This window comes from Erpetoichthys calabaricus, chromosome 17 (assembly GCF_900747795.2).
Source record: "Erpetoichthys calabaricus chromosome 17, fErpCal1.3, whole genome shotgun sequence".
NCBI lineage: Eukaryota > Metazoa > Chordata > Cladistia > Polypteriformes > Polypteridae > Erpetoichthys > Erpetoichthys calabaricus.
The window spans coordinates 86662779-86681419 of record NC_041410.2 but is presented as its reverse complement, the minus strand read 5'-3'; the positions used below and the strand labels follow the sequence as shown (position 1 = coordinate 86681419).

The following is an 18641-nucleotide window of genomic DNA, read 5'->3' as shown; positions in this document are numbered from 1 at the left end:
TTTTTGTAGGTTTACAAAATTTGTACATGAATGCTTGAATTTCTCAAAAAAATATTTTAACTAATCATTTAATTAAATAAATTTGTGTTTGTCACAGCTTAAAAGCATTGGGTGCAAGGTAGGAACCAACCCTTGCATGCACCACAATGCATGTTCAAGCAAACATTCACAATGAACTGTCAACCTAACCTTTCAAGTCTTTGGGAAATTACACAATACGTGAGTAAACCCATGGCAGATTTATTAGTTTTTAAATAACCAGAACTTAAATTTCTTGCTTTCTTATTCTTTGATGTTAAAAAAAAGACACCTGTATTTATTAAGCACCAAAACATGATGCCAAATATAGTAAAGAATAAAATTAACTGTTTGATGAGCTGTACCTGGTAACACCAGAAAATGTGATAAAAGTGGTTTAATATATTATGGATTTCTTTTTTTCCTGTCAGGATTGAGTACACAAGTGCCTAAGACTAGAAGTAAATGAAAAAAGATGTAATAACTACTCCAAGGTAACAAAGATACCAGCTAGAGTCCAGTCCTTAAAGAACAAAATTCACAAATTTTAACGATTTATATTAAAAAAAAATTTTAAAAAGCCACACCAAAACTCAAGGCAGCTTATGTGAATCAAGCAGTTATACGTTCACAAGGCAAAACAATTCAAAGCTTTAAAATTCTGTTATGGAGCAACAAGCACTAACATTCCACTTTAGTCTGGGAAACTAATTCTGCTGATAAAAGTACCATGCCTCAGGGGAGAGCTGAACATTTTTGCATCTTTGCCTGTTTGCAGTTATAATTTTGATACTGATTGACAAACACAAATTAAAAATTTTACATGCAGTAAAAAAATTAAAACAGTATTTCAAAGTATAACTTTTAATCATTTGTGTGTGTGTCCAAATACAGTTATGATTAAGATTACAAGATACAGTGCATTTAGACAGTATTCTCACCTCTTCACTTTGTTCATATTTTATGATTCAGGCTTGTGATAACATCAGTGAAAAATCTTTTTTTTTGCTCGTCAGGCAACACTCATACCCCATAATGACAAAGACAAACAGGAAGTTAGACTTTTTATTATTTAATTTTTAAAAATAAAAAAACCTGAAATATCACCTGAACATAACTATTCAAAGCCTTTCCTCAGTAATTAGTTGAAGCCCCTTTGGCAGAGATTCCATCCTGGAGTCTTCTTGGTTTGATTCAACGAGCATTGCACCACTGGATTTGGGAAACTTCTGCCATTTTTCTCCTCACATCCTCTCAAGCTCCGTCAGGTTAATTGATGTTAGTTGGTGGACAGCAGTTTGCATATCTTACCAGAGATATTCAAGTGCGTGCTTTGGATGTCCTACACAAGGACATTCAGAGTTTTCCCTGATCCATTCCTATGCTGTCTTTGTTTTGGGTCTAGGGTAACTGTCCTCTTAGAAGGTGAGCCTTTGATCCAGTCTAAAATTCAGGTGATCATTAAGGATATCTCCGTTGACACAGGCTAGCCTCCCTCCCTCCCTCCCTCTCTCCTCCACAGCATGATGTTGCCACCATGTTTCATTGTTAGAGCAGTATTGCACAGGTAACCAGTGGTACCTTGTTTCCCCCAGACATAAAATGTATGAATGTGGACAAACAGTTCAATCTTGGTTTAATGACACCAGAGAGTGTTTCTCAAAGTCTGAGTCACATTTTAGTTGCCTTTTTTGCAAACTTCAAGTGGCCTTTAAATTTCTCTTTTACTTAGCAGAGGCTTTTGTTTTGACACTCTAACATTCTTCTCAGATTGGAGAGGAGTGTTGCGGTGATGGTTATCCTACTAGAAGTTCCTCCCATCTCCACACAGGTTCACTGGAGATCAGCCAGAACGCCATTTGGTTCTTGGTCACCTCTTTTATCACAGCCCTTCTCCCCATACTGCTCAGTTTGCTCTAAGAAGAAGAATTATTTTTCTAAACTTGTTTCTTTTTAATATCCCTTGTGTACTTGAGACTTATAACATATACTATTACTTATGCAAGTTGTTTAGAGGCCTGGTATATTTTTTATAAAGCCACAAATGAGCATAACTGTAAAACCTTGTCCCAAACCTCTCCCTCAAACTCTTCTTCTTTTTAAACTAATTTTCATTATTTACCTTAAATTTTTAATATCTAGATAAGGTTACATAGCCATAGTCTACTACTCAGCACAACAGTCACAGATTACATTGATACTGAACATATGTGGTATCTTCTGAGATTTTTATGTCAATTTTGGTTCTACTGCAGCAGCTTCAAGTGGCTAACCAGTTCCCAAACAACCTCTTCATTCTTGTCTGACCACTGCCCCTCTACGATTGTCTGCCCAGAATATTCATGTTCTGATGATATCAGAAGTATCACTCTGCACTGTCTGATCGTTTGTCTCTGTGATGCATGCCACAGAATCTTTCTCCAACTCTGATAATCTGCTATCAAAAACCAGGCTCTTTCAAGTGCTTGCTGTGCTGATAAGCATCATGGCATTTCTCTTTATATCTGTGAACTCTCTAAAATTGTAAATACCCAGCAGTAAAGAAATATGCAGCTGTAAAGAACATACATCATACATAGATACAAAGAAATCATGGAGATAACCCCCCCCCCCCATGCTGTTTACAAAAATGGCACTTAAAATGCACATGTAAAGACACTGACACTTTACCGCATTCAGGGTCAATAGCAACCCTATACATTTTTGCCAAATTAATTATCAGAATAAAATAATTTTAAACTGTTTTTTGGATATTTTGGTAGTAAACTGTTGCAGATTACATGAATGGGGCATACCTGGGAAACTGCATCCACCTTGTCATCATATGACCCAGAGACAGCTGTAAGCATGACATCGGTTGTAGCAACCCAAGGCATATTCAAGGTATATGTACAACGGTTAAGAATAATGGAGACCACTGTGCTCTGGGGAACCTTCACTGCTTCAGATTTTTGTAGCTTTCTATAGATCTGTGACTCAACACAATACTGTCTCCAAGTGGGACCTCCTGTAGAACAGGTGTGTGCCTTTCTTAATTATATCCAGTCGACTGAACCGACCACAAGTGGACTTCAAACATCTTAATTATGATCAACAGAAGGAATGCCAATGAGGCAAATTCAAGTGAGTTCAGCTTTTTATTTTTAATACATTTTCAAAAATCTCTAATACCCTCTTTTCACTTTGTCATTCTCAGGGTACTGAGTGTTGCTTGATGAGCTAAAATATTTATTTAAATAATATCAGCATGAAGCTACAACATAGCGAAATGTGGAAAAAAAAGAGAATGGGTCTGAATACTTTCTGAATGCACTGCATGCATACTCTAACTATTTTAACATTTTCAAAAGGAACTCATTAGTAGTAGTGTTTTATTGTACTGACAGTTTACTCATTAGCCAGAAGAACATCAATTAATTGTTGCAAACATCGCAAGATTAAGATGGTCAGTGTAGAAAAAAGAAAAAAAAAACAACTCATTTCTGGGTGCTCTGATCTGTACACACAGGTTTGTCACAAACCAAGCAAAAGGTTATTTTAATGAAATTGTGTCATGAACAACAGGTGTAACAAGATTTGTATCAAACAATATCGTTGAAGCTTTACTTAAACCATAGCTTTAAAGCTAAAAAAAAAAAAATACCTAAATAACAATAAATAAACATCATCTCATAGAATGAATGCATTCATACTGGGGAAATGTTGCAAATTTGGGGTTATGAATTAAACAAGGAATTACAATTCACTATCCTCACTATGACCAGACCTAAAAGTCCTCATTTAACACATTACTTTACCCTCAACCATAAATACACCTGGTAACCAGAGACTACACATCATGAACAAACTGACCAAGTTTTTTTTGTTTTTTTTTTTTTTTAAATAAGGAAATGTACAAAAACTTTAAAGGATATCTAGTCAGGTTGAAAGGACTGAAACCACAAGTGAGAAGGCTTGATCTGAAGGTGGTGGGGTATGATTTCATGAGCCAGGTTGCCAACTTACATGTCAACAGGTAAAAGGTGGTAAAGACCAAAAAGATTTTGGGGGGTGTAATAAAAATAAGTTTAATGTCACTGTGCTCTGTACAAAAATGATTTTATAAATCCACTCACATGTATAGGCCAGGCTAAAGTTAGCACACAGGGGCTGCTAGGTAAGCATTTGAAGAGAGAAGGTACAACTACGAAAATGGGCATTGTACTATTTCTGTATGTTAGAGATGAAATTGAATCCTCTCCTTTCCTTGTTTGGAACCTAAGTAAGGGCCTACACGTGGAGAAGACAGTATAAATGACTTGGACAGCAGCCAAATACTTTGAAGCCGACGGACGGATGGGTGATATCGTCATCCGTCCTGAGAAGCCTTCCAGCGCAGCGACAAAAGATGGCAGACTGTATAGATCAAGATCCTACCCTGGTATTGTCTTTGCCATAGGCTTCCCATCTGTAATGCCGCGTAAATCGTCAGTAAAGAAAGCGAAGTTATTTTCTCTTATGTGATTTTTACTGCCATAGAACTATGGGAGGATATCGCCTTTTAATATCATATCTATATAGTTTTCGGTTACTTAAAACGCCGCAGTTACATAAGAATTTATTCCAACTAGGTAGCTTTATCGCCACCTAAAGGAACGGCGGGGGGGGGGGGCGTCCTGGTGAAGAGATTATTAAATAAATGAAAACATAATTCAAGTCATAACCAAGACCTCCATGGAGTGACTCTGTATATTTGGATAGGGTACACACTTCATAGAAATCATACTATATGTCTTTTTGAGTTCTTCTTAAACACTAGAACATAAAAGTGAACATGCTGGCATTTTCAACTCTGCACAATCCTATGGGGGAAAAAAATAAAATAACATCAAGTAATTTATTTTGATGTGATTTGAGATGTTCTATTCATTTTAAAACATGACAACCCATAAACACATTATTGCTGTCTCCATTCATCTTCAGAGAGGTCGCACAATAGTACAGATGATTCCACACCTATTATTCCACTCTCTAATTTTTAAAATATTAAGTGAAGCATTTTTCTTTAAATCCTATATTTTAGGCTACATGGAAAATATTATTTCTCAAACCCCCCACTCCCCAACCATCCGATCCAAACTTAGGGCAAAGAGGTCCAAAGTACAAGGAAAAATGTATAACATTATGACGTTGGCGGAGTGGTGGCTCTGAGGCTAGGGATCTGCACTGGCAATCGGAAGGTTGCCGGTTCGAATCCCGTAAATGCCAAAAGGGACTCTGCTCTGTTGGGCCCTTAAGCAAGGCCCTTAACCTGCAATTGCTAAGCGTTTTGAGTAGTGAGAAAAGCGCTATATAAATGCAAAAAATGATTATTATTATTAAAAAAAATTAAAAATTATTATAACCTCTAAATGGTTATTGTTACTACTATTACTGACTGATTGAAGACAAAAAAAAAAAGTCAGCTTACCCTTTAAAAATCAACGTTATGCCTCATTCTTAAGCACCTTTTGTGTGTTTATTTAGATGAAATATTGCATGTTAAGTAGGACTTTTAGTTTTGTGGTCATGCAAAAATGACTGAGAAGGCGGGTAGCGTTTACACCGGTGTTTTGACAAGGGCTTATTAAACAGGCCACGCACACACACACTACTTCAATGTTCATTACCACTTAGGCTTAAACTAACGTTTCCTAGGTTATTTTTAACAGAAGAAAACATAATTGCCTTTCTTACATGAGTAAAAATTAATCTCATTGTGAAACAGATTCCATTTATTCATCTTCAGATGTGTGTAAAAGCTATGCAACTATACCCATCTCTTTTTAATGTTTTAAATCAAATGTTTCTCCTCAAAAAGATGTTATATTTTGTTCCTAATCTAACACACAATAAACTGCTAGTTCAAAACAGAGACAGGAACTAAACTGCACAATTTGTGAACAGTTACACTACTAAAACAGGGTTTTTATATTGACAGCATTTTATCTAAGCAGCACAATTGACCCCTTTAAAATGTCAAAATGTCCTGCTAAAAGTGAGTGTGCAGTTGCAATTGGCCACATGAAATTTTGAAGCAACAATATAAAACATTATGCATACAGTACACTGCACTGGCCCCTGCAAAGTCAGCTAAAAATGTACTACATATCGGTAGAAATCACAATAATATGTGGACAGTAAGTATACTGTCCAACAGGTACTGAAAAACCATGAGGAACAAGCAAAAAAAGGGGAGCAAAAAACATTGCTAGAAAGAAACTGTTGCAAATTATCGTTTCAAATATCTATCAAGTCATATTACTGTACCTCCAGGTTCTTCAATGGCAGTTTGTGGGCCTTTTGCTTGTTATAAAGTATCTTGGGTATGCACAAAAACAAGCCATATTTCCATTGACCATGGCAAAATACTAAATTACAATGATGGATTCATTATTAGTAGAAATTCTGGTTGAAACCATTACTCAACATTACCAATAATGTCAACAATAAAAAAAAAATATACATTTCTATTAACAATTCTTCCTAAGCATTATCAATGAGGGACTGATCTTTTTAATTCTGCTCCCGCCTCTTTTTTTAAAAAGATCTCACACCCACTTTCGACTATTCCCACACAGAAAGAACTTCAATTCAGTTGAGTCACACCACCACCAGAGGACTGGGGGAAAAATATTCCTGTGGACTAATAAGCACATGAAATGTTTGTTGTCACAATACTTTGATTTTAAGGCTAGTTCTCACTTTTTCAAATAAGCTGAGGAATGTTTAAAGGAGAGAGTGATGACATCAATCTATCAGTAATAAACAGAGAACTGTGTAAGCATCTTTTGCAGAAATATAACTGGGCATTGACTGTCATAATTATGTGTAAACCATGCTCACACAAATCACATACAAGTATAAAGGATCTCAACTCATCTTAAGTAACCACATTGTCTAATTTACTAGCAGACGTTTATACCTGACATAGTGGAAAATGTAGAGCTCCAAGAAGTGTGAACAAAGTACACAATTGAGCAGCAATATTGTATTGACACATACAGGTAGACGCACATCTTGCTGCTTTCCTCTCCACGTTCACTTACACATTTCATAAAGCATTTTCACAAAATAAGAATTCTCTTAAGTACACAAGAAAACAGCTCAAAACCACGCTGTGCCATGGAAATATGCTTTTCATCATTTCTGCATCTGACAAATTAAAGTTCTTTAAAACCAGTGTGTTTTAACTGATGCTACACATTGTATAGGATTGTGTTCACTGTTACATATGAAATAGAAATATTTTATTGTTAAAAATTTCCAGACAGAATGTAAAAAAAATACAGGAGATGCAACTGGAGGGGGACGGAGGGGGTGGGCAGAGTAACAGGGGTTAGTGTAGCTGCTACAAGGTCCCAGCATCAGGTATGGAAGTGCACGCAGGTGTTTGCCCTACCATAGAATTGTTTCCTATCTTGCATCTGTCACCAGTGGCCTTGGTTTGTGAATGTAATTAAGGATCTTTTTTATAACAGTATGAATAAATGTTTTCCAATTTTAACAGTACTTTGTTTTTCTCTACTTACATTTACCAATTATATATACATAACAGATTTAAAAGATACTTACATTTGTCCCTGTCTCTAGCCCTCATTTAAACTTGCCTAAAAGTTTCTAGTATATTAAAAGTACAATGTTAGTCAGAAAGGTTGAGCACAACATGGGTACTTTATTAACAACAGCTACAACATTAACACTCATAACAGTACATAGCATACCATAACAGAAGATTAAAGAAAGTAAAGGATAATCGCTCAGGCTAACATAGTAAGTCAGCAAATGGGACCTAACCGACTACCTCAAATTTTACACTTCAACATTTTTGCCAGAACGCCACACACACACACAACAACAACATGGATATATTTAGAAAAAATAAGTTTAAAGCCTATAATATTTCCAACTGCAGTCATGAACTAATATTAAATCATTGTTTGATTCCTATTAATTCAACAGCAAAAGAAGACGACAACTTAGTGTAATCCACATTCTAGTCAATTATGCATGTTAAAAAAATGAAGTAACACTCTCCATGTGAAATACAAAGAACTGGATTCAGTGCTCATTTACTAAAAACACCTCAAAAATGCATTCCTACAATGAAAACCAAACCTTTGCTGGAGATAAACAGGAAATGACACGGTGGGTGTTTGCTAAAAGTACAACTTACAGAAAAAGTATTGCTTCCATGTGTGTGTGTGTGTCTTGTTTTGGCAGCAAAAAAACATTTCTGGGGAATAAAACAATTTGTGTCTTGTTCAGTGAAGCCGCCTTCTGTTATGTATAATAACCTGCAGCATTTGCTGAAAAATCTATTTTGGAAAATGTAATTGTATATTTAAAAATGAAAGCAGAATTCTAAAATGCAACAATGTAAAATATCCAATATGGGAAAATACACTCTTTGTTGAACTTCAGGCCTGAAGAAGGGGCCTGAGTTGCCTCGAAAGCTTGCATATTGTAATCTTTTTAGTTAGCCAATAAAAGGTGTCATTTTGATTGGCTTTTCTCTACATTCATAATGGCTAACACGGTACAACACCCTAGTACTCGAGAGACTACAAAGTTAACAAATAATATAGAACTCAATTTCCAAGTGAGGCACAAGAAGTGTAACCTATACAGTAGTTAGTTCCATGGCTAGCTGAAAAGTAGCAGTCTGAAAGAAAAAAAATGAAACTGTTCTCATTGCAGATCAAGAAAATCACATAATCACTAGAGTAGATACTAGACCAGTGATGACACCCATTGTATTGTTTCATGCTATGAATGTTTTTTCAAAGCTCCCACACACTAGAGTGTATTTTTTTATATTAAAAAGGTAGAAAAATGTGTCTGTTCGCCTTTAATAAACTGATGGCACCATGATCCATGCTGTTGTTTTACAGTTCCTGGGAACCAAGTCTGATTCCCAGTCCAGTCTGTGTTGATTTTGTACATTTTTGCCCAGGAACTTTTAGTGGTTTAGTAATTTTACTGGCAACTCTAACTTAGCCCAGAGTAAGCCAGTACATAAAAACACAAACAAGAGAAGACCATTCAGTTCATGAAGCTTGTTTGTTCAGTTACATAATCTGCAATTAGTCACCACCCTCATCCAGATTTTTTTATTATTCCATTACAGTCTCTGTTTTAACTACTGTACTAACTCTGTACTTTCACATTTCCACAAATGCTTCTGTAATGAAATGCTCCCTCCTACATTAAAGCATGAATGCACTTTTCAAAAAATATCTTCAAGTACAAATGCATGTGATTCACGGTTTAAATTAATGCCTGGTTCCTGCCTTGCACCAGCTGCTTCTGGGTTAGACTCTGTCAGCAAACTGCATTAGTGATTGGGTGAATGTGTGGTATCTATGCAGGATTTCTGTTCAATACTAATGATTATTCCCCTTGACTATGTCAGTACTACAATACTGTACATCCTATTGTCTTGGGATTAAGTTATGTTGAGACCAATTTTTTATTTAAGTTTAGCAAGATGTATTGTTTTTTACAAAAATATAAAGTCTTGAGATAAAGTTGGCTATTCAACTCGCACTCCTAATATCTTGTTTCTAGAATGTTCAACAGAACTTCGATGAGGTCTCACTAGTACCTTATACAGTTTCAGCACAACTTCCCATGAATAACCTGTCTTGTGATTACACCTTGCAAGTTTATTCACCCTTTTTATTACTTCTGCAAAGTGCTTTCAGGAGGAGGAAAAAAAAACTGAAAAAGATTCCAATTTAAATTACAATTTGAGTATTTGAGAAAGGAGTTTATTAAAAAAAATGGGCTTAGCTTAAATCAGTGCATTGTCATGAGACTTTATTTTTGTAGTGGATTGGCTATAAACAATTATCGCTTCCAGGAGCACCCTACTAAGTGTGGATAGTTCCATTACTGTCCATAAAACAGAGGGATTTAATACTAAAGAACCTTTTTTCTTTTCAGGTGTGACTTGCTTTATGAATATGCAGAGCATTTTGTGCAATGAATCCATAATAACTGTTATGCAAATTAAGACAGAAAAAAAAGACAAGATACCGTGCACGATTTGTCAATGTGTTACATATTTATTTTGGTTGCAGCTGCTATGAATTTCACTGCCAGTGTCTATCATCTAAACTGGAGCCCTGAAAATCAAGATAGTTAGTGTATCTACCACACAACTCCTATAATTTTATCAGCTTAGCATGTTGGCTAGTGTTAATTCTCTTTAGTAAATTATAAAATATGACCTAAAGCTATTAAATGATTAGATAAAAGAATATGCTGACATGATCATATGCTCCTTTTCTCTTTTGTTTGGTGAATCAATTTCTTATCAAAGCCAAAATTTCATCTCCAAACATTATGCAGGGAAAATGATGTGAAAAAAATCAAAAATTACAAAATAATGGCTTTATCTTCCACAAAATCACCATGGCATGGCTGCACATCTAACCAGATTCATCAGTGCAGGAGCATCCTACCATTTCCACGGCACCCAATGAACGAATGAGGACTCAGTGCACCTTCAGAACCACTAATTGCAATTTGTTTTTTTTTACTTGATGAAGAAGGACAACTTTGCCTACTTTTCCCCTGTAGAGATACTGGTATGCATCAATGCTATTTTAGTTTCTCATTGCTCTCTCACTTGGCATACATGGAATGACAAAGTAATTAAAAATATACCCATAGGTCAATTGTGCCCATTTCAGTAAATCAGACACTCTGTCAGCTAATAATAATACATTTTATTTACAAAGCACCTTCCCCATGCTTGTGGATTTGGTACCATTACTCTAATTCTAATAAATACATGAAACTTTACTCCTATAAAGTGCTGTGCTAACCTTTGTCTTCTCAGTGTTTTAAATCAAAGGTTAGCACTAAAAGGTAGATTTGACTTTCCGGTATTAGAAAAAAAAAAAAAAGGTCTATTAAATGGATGGTGAAGTGATTTATTTTTATGCGACTTGCTATTTCTAATAGAAAAGATGGAAGGGGCACACAATTGAAAAAAATAATTTAATAATTAAAAAATCCTATGATACTATGGCTTATCTATTAGAAAACTACAGTTCATCCTTTGGAGTCTAAGCATTTGTGTGTTAAAATCCATCAAATTAAACACTCAGACATGCAGTATTTGACTTATTAGGACTAATCTACTTAAATCCAACTATTATGATATAAAGAGTTAACCATTTACATATTTTTATTTGTTAGTTATTTTTTTACAGTTTATATGGTACAGTCCAATATCTGACTGCTGGTAATGTACAGTATATAGTAGTACAAACCTGGAGTTTTCCAAAAAAAGATGAATAACTTTTACACTGATATCAATATCAACTGAGGGATAGATGGTTTCATAACATCTTGTTCAGTATATTCAAGTTTATCATCTACATGTATGGAAACATGAAAAGGAGTACATCATTTAAGATGAGGTTTGTTTTATATGAAACCAAATTAATTCTTGCATTTTAATACATTTTTTTTTATCATGGCACCACAGAGTGTTGATGTGTAGCATGTTCTTTACCTTGCAAATAAGAATTTCATTAACAATATTATTAATATTACAAAGAAATTGTGCCTTATATTTATTAAAAACACCCACCCACCCACCCACCCAACAGGCAGTGTGGCATCCAAGTGGCAACATCAGTGCACCAAAAGGGACAAAGCTCCAGGTCTATTTCTGAACATCGACTCATTAGCTGCATGCAAGTCACTATACCTGCCACTATTCAAATTGTAGAAATTTGGAATTGTTTACTACACTGGTCATTCCCTGATCACTTTGGAAGAACTTTGTCAAATTTAAAAAAAAAAAAAAAAAAAAAAAAAAAAAATCAAAAAAACTTCTAAAATTGTAGACAAATTTATACTCTTTAAGGCACTAAGATATTAAAACAAGTAGCAGCACAATTGTAGGACTATTAGATAGATAGATAGATAGATACTTTATTAATCCCAATGGGAAATTCACATTCTTCAGCAGCAGCATACTGATACAATAAATAATATTAAATTAAAGAATGATAATAATACAGGTGAAAAAAACAGACAATAACTACGTATAATGTTAAATATTAACGTTTACCCCCCCTGGTGGAATTAAAGAGTCGCATAGTTTGGGGGAGGAACGATCTCCTCAATCTGTCTGTGGAGCAGGACAGTGACAGCAGTCTGTCACTGAAGCTGCTCTTCTGTCTGGAGATGACATTATTTAGTGGATGCAGTGGATTCTCCATAATTGATAGGAGCCTGCTGAGCGCCCTTCGCTCTGCCACAGATGTTAAACTGTCCAGCTCCATGCCAACAATAGAGCCTGCCTTCCTCACCAGTTTGTCCAGGCGTGAGGCGTCTTTCCTCTTAATGCTGCCTCCCCAGCACACCACTGCGTAGAAGAGGGCGCTCGCCACAACTGTTTGATAGAACATCTGCAGCATCTTATTGCAGATGTTGAAGGAAGCCAGCCTTCTAAGGAAGTATAACCGGCTTTGTCCTTTCTTGCACAGCGCATCAGTATTGGCAGTCCAGTCTAATTTATCATCCAGCTGCACTCCCAGATATTTATAGGTCTGCACCATCTGCACACAGTCACCTTTGATGATCACTGGGTCTATGAGGGGTCTGGGCCTCCTAAAATCCACCACCAGCTCCTTGGTTTTGCTGGTGTTCAGTTGTAGGTGGTTTGAGTCGGACCATTTAACAAAGTCATTGATTAGGTCCCTATACTCCTCCTCCAGCCCATTCCTGATACAGCCCACGATAGCAGTGTCATCAGCGAACTTTTGCACATGGCAGGACTCAGAGTTGTATTGGAAGTCCGATGTATATAGGCTGAACAGGACCAGAGAAAGTACAGTCCCCTGTGGTGCTCCTGTGTTGCTGACCACAATGTCAGACGTGCAGTTCCCAAGACGCACATACTGAGGTCTGTCTTTAAGATAGTCCACGATCCATGCCACTAGGTATGAATCTAATCCCATCTCTGTCAGCTTGTCCCTAAGGAGCAGAGGTTGGATTGTGTTGAAGGCGCTAGAGAAGTCTAGAAACATAATTCTTACAGCACCACTGCCTCTGTCCAAGTGACCTTCATGGCCAAATAAATAGTTCAGGACTAAATTTGTCAGCCATTTCTCAGAATTAGCTATAAATAATGACCATACAGTGTTGATGGGGGCTTTCAATATCCACATTGATTACACTTGTAGCAAACACTTTATTTGTCTGTTAAATACAGTGGGGTTTTCCAGGATTGTCAATGGCCAAACTCACCGTCTTTATTGCATAATGGTTTTAATAGTTACTTACAGAGTTGAGATTCAAAATTTAAATATTACTCCACTAAATTATCTCAGATCGCTACTTTAATTTCATTTGATTTGTTTTTTCCCTTACCAGTACAATCACAATTTAAAAAAAAAAGGACAAGACTGTTACTCTGCATCCAAATTTATAGACATTTTAAGAACACAAATATGGAAAAAATCTAAATCAGTTGACATTTAATTATAATGTTACTTTGAAAGAGGCCTTGTATAATGGCCCCTTAAAACAAAAGCGCAAAGAAATTTGCCCTTGCTTAATCAGAGTACTTATACTCTTAAATTAGAATGTTAAAAACATGATGTTGAATTTCTGAACTGCATGGACAGACTGATAAAAGGTATTTATTTTTAAAAAAAGCTATCTATGGGACACTTTGAGAGAGAGAAAGACAGAGAGACGGGTTGGGAACATGTGCTGATAGCGTGTGCCGCACCCTCCACACTTTGACTGCTATGTAAATTAATAGATGATAACAGAAAAAAATCCTCATGAACTGTTCACAACAGCTGCAAACCCAACAAATGAGGTTATCAAACTACAATGCAAATTATTTACAAAAATGAATTAGTAATGTAAACTTTATGAACTTCTTTAATCATAATATTGACAATACAGGATTACATTGTTATACTGTGTCTCTCCTTGTGCAAATCAATTTAGTAATAATATGGTGATAACAGAAAAGCAACAACTTTAACTTGTAAAATGAAACCTAGTACCTGCTCCTTAGACCCAGTCCCAATAAAACTGCTGAAAAGGCTCAATATCTGTTCCAGCAGCACCCACTGTTAGTATTATTAACAATTTATTGCTGATTGGCACAGTTTCTAATGCACTAAAATTGTCAGTTATCAGAATGTTATTGGGGGGTGGAAGGAGTTTCTGGGTACAGCTAGACCCACATACGTTTAATAATTACACGTTTCCTTTATAAGATATTTGAAAAAGTATTCACCATGTAGCTTCAGTCTCAACCTTACACATCACAACTTATCTCCTAATGAAGAAAACTCCACAGTAAATATGTTATTAGATTTACGTGCAGCCTTTGACAACATTACACAGGCTGGAAAATTAGTTGGGCTCTCAGGCAGCGTCCTTGCATAGTTGGCACAATGGTCTTTTAAGTGTCCCTGGGGGCTAGGGAAGCCTATGCCAACTATACTGAACCAGCTATTGTGGCCAAAAAATGTGATCTTAGTTGTGACGCAGCAGTGCCAACCTCTGTGCCACTGAGCATCCCTGGGATAGAATTATGTCACATAACGGGTTGCGTTGTCACTTTCTAGATCCAGATCAGGTGCAGACAAAACACATTTTCAAACAGATGGAAGTCAGAGAAATGCTGGATCAACTGTAGTCATACACAAGTCCCATATCTCACAGAAATATAAACCTTTATAAGTGACTAACTGCATGATGCAATTGGCTTAACGCGTCTGAAAGGCATACCTCATACAGCCCCACACTTCTGCAGAGGGACAGCTCTGCACAGGGTGATTTAAATTATTTTAACTTTAGGAAGACACAAATGGACATGAACTCCCTTGAAAATGAATTACACTCTTGTATCGGGATGATGGGAGGACTGGAGCTATATGATAACAGGAGGGCTAGGGGAGGGTGTGGAAGAGGAAGAGCTACACACCAACCGCTCTCTGGGTATTAAAATCTGCTCTGCTGAACTGGCAGACTGAGACAGAGACACAAGGGATCAGTATTATATCCTCAGTGGGGCCATCCCATCTAACATTGGCTGCTACAGCTCTGTGACTGTCACACTAACCTCACAAAGCATTATGCGGTGCTGGGGAAGAAAAAACAAGTTTGATTAGACCAGCAGCACGGTTTTCAGGGAAAAAATTCCATGAATAAGGTCACTGCTAAACTCAGGCAAATTAAATGAGAAAACTAATTTGGTGAATTTTGCCAGTCATCGCTATTCATAAACAACTCATGCATTGTAAAGTCTCTCTCCCATTGCATTGTTTCCGTAAGTTGTATTTGTACTTTTAACTTAATGGGAAAGACACTATAAAAAATGAACTGCATTCAGCAGGCACTGTAACCCAAGGCCTAAGACATTGGACTGTAGACTGATCAGGGTACATCTCTGACATACTGTGTGCCCCAGAGCGACTCATTAACTTGAATATGGTACTACTGAATAAGCACAGGAACACTGTAATATAACCTGTTAAGCATCTTTGAGTTATTTCCATTATAGAATTGGTATAACACCCATTATAGAATAGGTATATACAAAAGATGTGACCCAATGGTACCAGACACAATCTCTGCATATTTCACTGATATCACAAGGATGTAGGAGCACTATCTCCAACTCTATCTGGCCTTGTTATGCCAACTTGACCATCTATTTAGAACTCTCTCTCTATTCAGGTCCACTCATTACTGCTAAAACCTGTCACGTCTGTACGCAACCTTGGAATGGTGATCAATGACCAGCTGTTCTCCACTGACTGTGTTGCAATGTTCTCTCTGTCTTGTAGACTCGCCTTATACAACATCCAGAAGATCACACCATATCTGACACAGTATGCAACACAACTCCAGGTTCAGGCTTTGACCTTGTCATATATGAACGACTGCAACTCTCTGGTGCCAGGAGTACTGGCATGTGTCACCAAGCTTCTGCAGAAGATTCCAAATATGGCATGTTTGGTGTTTAACCAACTGAGGCAGGTAAATGTCAATTCTTTTTTCAGATTAGTACATTGACTCACTGTAACATTAAGTTCAAATTGTTGGTATTTGAATGCTGAGCAGTCAATATATCTCTAAATAAATATATTTATACAGTGTGAGTCAAAATTATGTTAATATTTTAATGGCAGAAAATATGTATTCATAAAACATACTTCATATGTGCAAGATGATTTACAAGAATGTCTCAACCTGTTAACCATCATGTTCAACACACAAAAACCAATGAGCAACAGTACCAATTAAAGCCCGGGCACACATTTTGTGGGGAATACATGATACCACAGTCCATATTCTGTCCTTCAGGTCATTAATATCACGAACTTTCCTGCTATATATGCGCTCCTTCACCATACCCCCTAACCAGAAATCACAGGATGTCAAATCAGGGGAGTGTGGAGGCCGTGGCAATGGTCCACCAAGACCTATCCATCTACCTGGAAAGGTGTGGTCAAGATAAAAACAATCCATTAGTTTTATCATAATTTTCACTCACCATGTGTGCGCATATACTGTATGTAATATATATATATATATATATATATATATATATATATATATATATATATATATACACACACACACCCACATACATACTGTATATATAGTACTTCCTAGCTGGTGGAATGAGCTGCCCAGCTGCATTTGAAATTCTGACTCCTGCAATGTATTTCAGAAGACTGTCTTGTTGAAATTTCTGTCTGATATTAGTTGTTAGGTTTTTGCAATTAGCTTGTACTTTTGTTCTGATCTCTTCACTTGTGGGGTTCAATTTTGTGACCTTATCCTGTTCCACTTATTCTCAAACAGTCTCCCAATCTGATGTTTACTCAAGTATGCGGACTTTTTGTGTAAGTTACTTTTGGGTAAAAGTACCTGCTGTACAAATAAATGTATATCGTAATTATAAATTAGTGGTTGCCTAGTAATACTGCCGAAACTTTAAGAATTTGCAATGGTATTTACGCGTGCTGAGGCGATCATTCTTTCACCTAAGAGCCTGGATGTGACGTGCCCAGGCAGCGCCGGAGGTGCTGCGGGATGACTAACACGACACTGGACGTTTCTTTTTGATCTCCTCCTCCCTCAGCAATGAGGCAAACCACTTTGCCGAAAGCACATATGTTATGTTCTGTTAACAAAAGTTAATTATTTACCATGTCTGCATTAAAAAAATAAAAATGAAAGACAAATCTAAAGGGAATGCACGCGAAAGACAATGCGGATGACCACTGCCATGATGTGTCAAAGTCAAGCAGTACACGTGTGAAGGTGCCATTCGTATGGTCCTTAACATTTCAGAGACTTCTCAAAATAAACCGGACATTGACAAAACTAGATACACTTAAACATACATATGCACTGAATAAAGGAGCACTAATGTTTCACAAGTAAACTGACACGTGAGCCAGCTTTACCGTTACGACAGCCAACTCCACTTCAATGACACTCGGAGTTCAATCGCTTCGAGGCCGCGTCGCGCCAAGCATAGCATTACCAGGAAGAGAGGCCTGCCTCGTTAGAAAACGTCGGGACACAAACGCCTGCTTGTACAACCGCAAAATCCAACCCAGCATTGTGAAAAATCCACTGACGCCACTAACCCTGCCATTCAATCCGAGATCGCCGCACCCCCAAGCCAATGCCAAAGAGGTGTGCAGTATTCCATTACTGCATGTGTAAACTGTAACCGAACAAAATGCAATTCCAGCTGTTTCGTGACAAATATTACTGTAGTCTGGGAGTCTGCCCAATATATCCGCCACCACAGCGACAGTAGTACCTGAACTTGCGCCCAGATGCGGCAGGGAAAGGCATTCGTCACACTTTCCACCCCTCACTCACTCACTCACTCACTCACTCACTCACTCACTCACTTTCTCTGTCTGTATGTCTTCCTCTTTCCTTACAGCCCAGAGGTGAAAGTCAGACCAATGGACACTGAGCCAAGCGGCGCTGTCGCACCTCGCACTCACCTCAATTGACACAGAAGTGGAGTGGAAAAAAAAACCAAGAGACATATTCACCCAACCCAACCCGCCCGCCCGCCAAGTAGCCGCCGTTTGTCATCCTCCTTTTCGTTCCCCACGAAAGATTATTACCATTCTCTTCACCGTTGAATCTCAGGAAGAGCCCTTCCGTTGCTTTTAGCCATCTATCGACGGTGGTCTCGGTTTGCAGTGGAAGGAAAGCCCAATTTCGGTCGGAAAAATCTGCCTCCTTTCCAGAGCCAGCAGAAGGTTGCCTTTTCATAATTGTGCGACTCCGAACTTACGCCGCGTGACGAGCCCGCTGAGTCAGCCCCGCTGGAAAGGTCACGTGCTTCGAGGCGAGGGGCGGAGCCACAGACAAGAAGCTCATATGGCCTCTGGAGGCGGGACGCGGCTCCAATGGGCGGGATGTAGCCGATGTACTCGAGAGATGCCCGGAGATTAATTTAAAGGACAAGATAAATAAATAGAACAGGTAAAACATATATATAAATGTGTTAGTTAAAATTATACTCATAATAGTTAAACCATTTAAAATTGTTGCAAATTCCGACACAT

General features: G+C 37.4%; 1 protein-coding gene across 2 annotated transcripts in view; it reads right to left on the bottom strand.

Annotated features, from left to right (window-relative positions):
* The window catches only part of trpm7 (transient receptor potential cation channel, subfamily M, member 7), a 119615-nt gene extending 101211 nt beyond the window's left edge, over positions 1-18404 (bottom strand). The window contains exon 1 of one of the 2 annotated variants that reach the window (XR_007933720.1): positions 18195-18404. Coding sequence is in view for 1 of the 2 variants with exons in the window: in XM_051920263.1 (XP_051776223.1) it covers positions 18195-18197 (3 nt within the window). In the remaining variant the exon portion in view is untranslated. The remainder of the gene's footprint in view (positions 1-18194) is intronic. The other variant, XM_051920263.1, reaches the window with a different exon arrangement.
* Between the last annotated feature and the right edge of the window lie 237 nt (positions 18405-18641).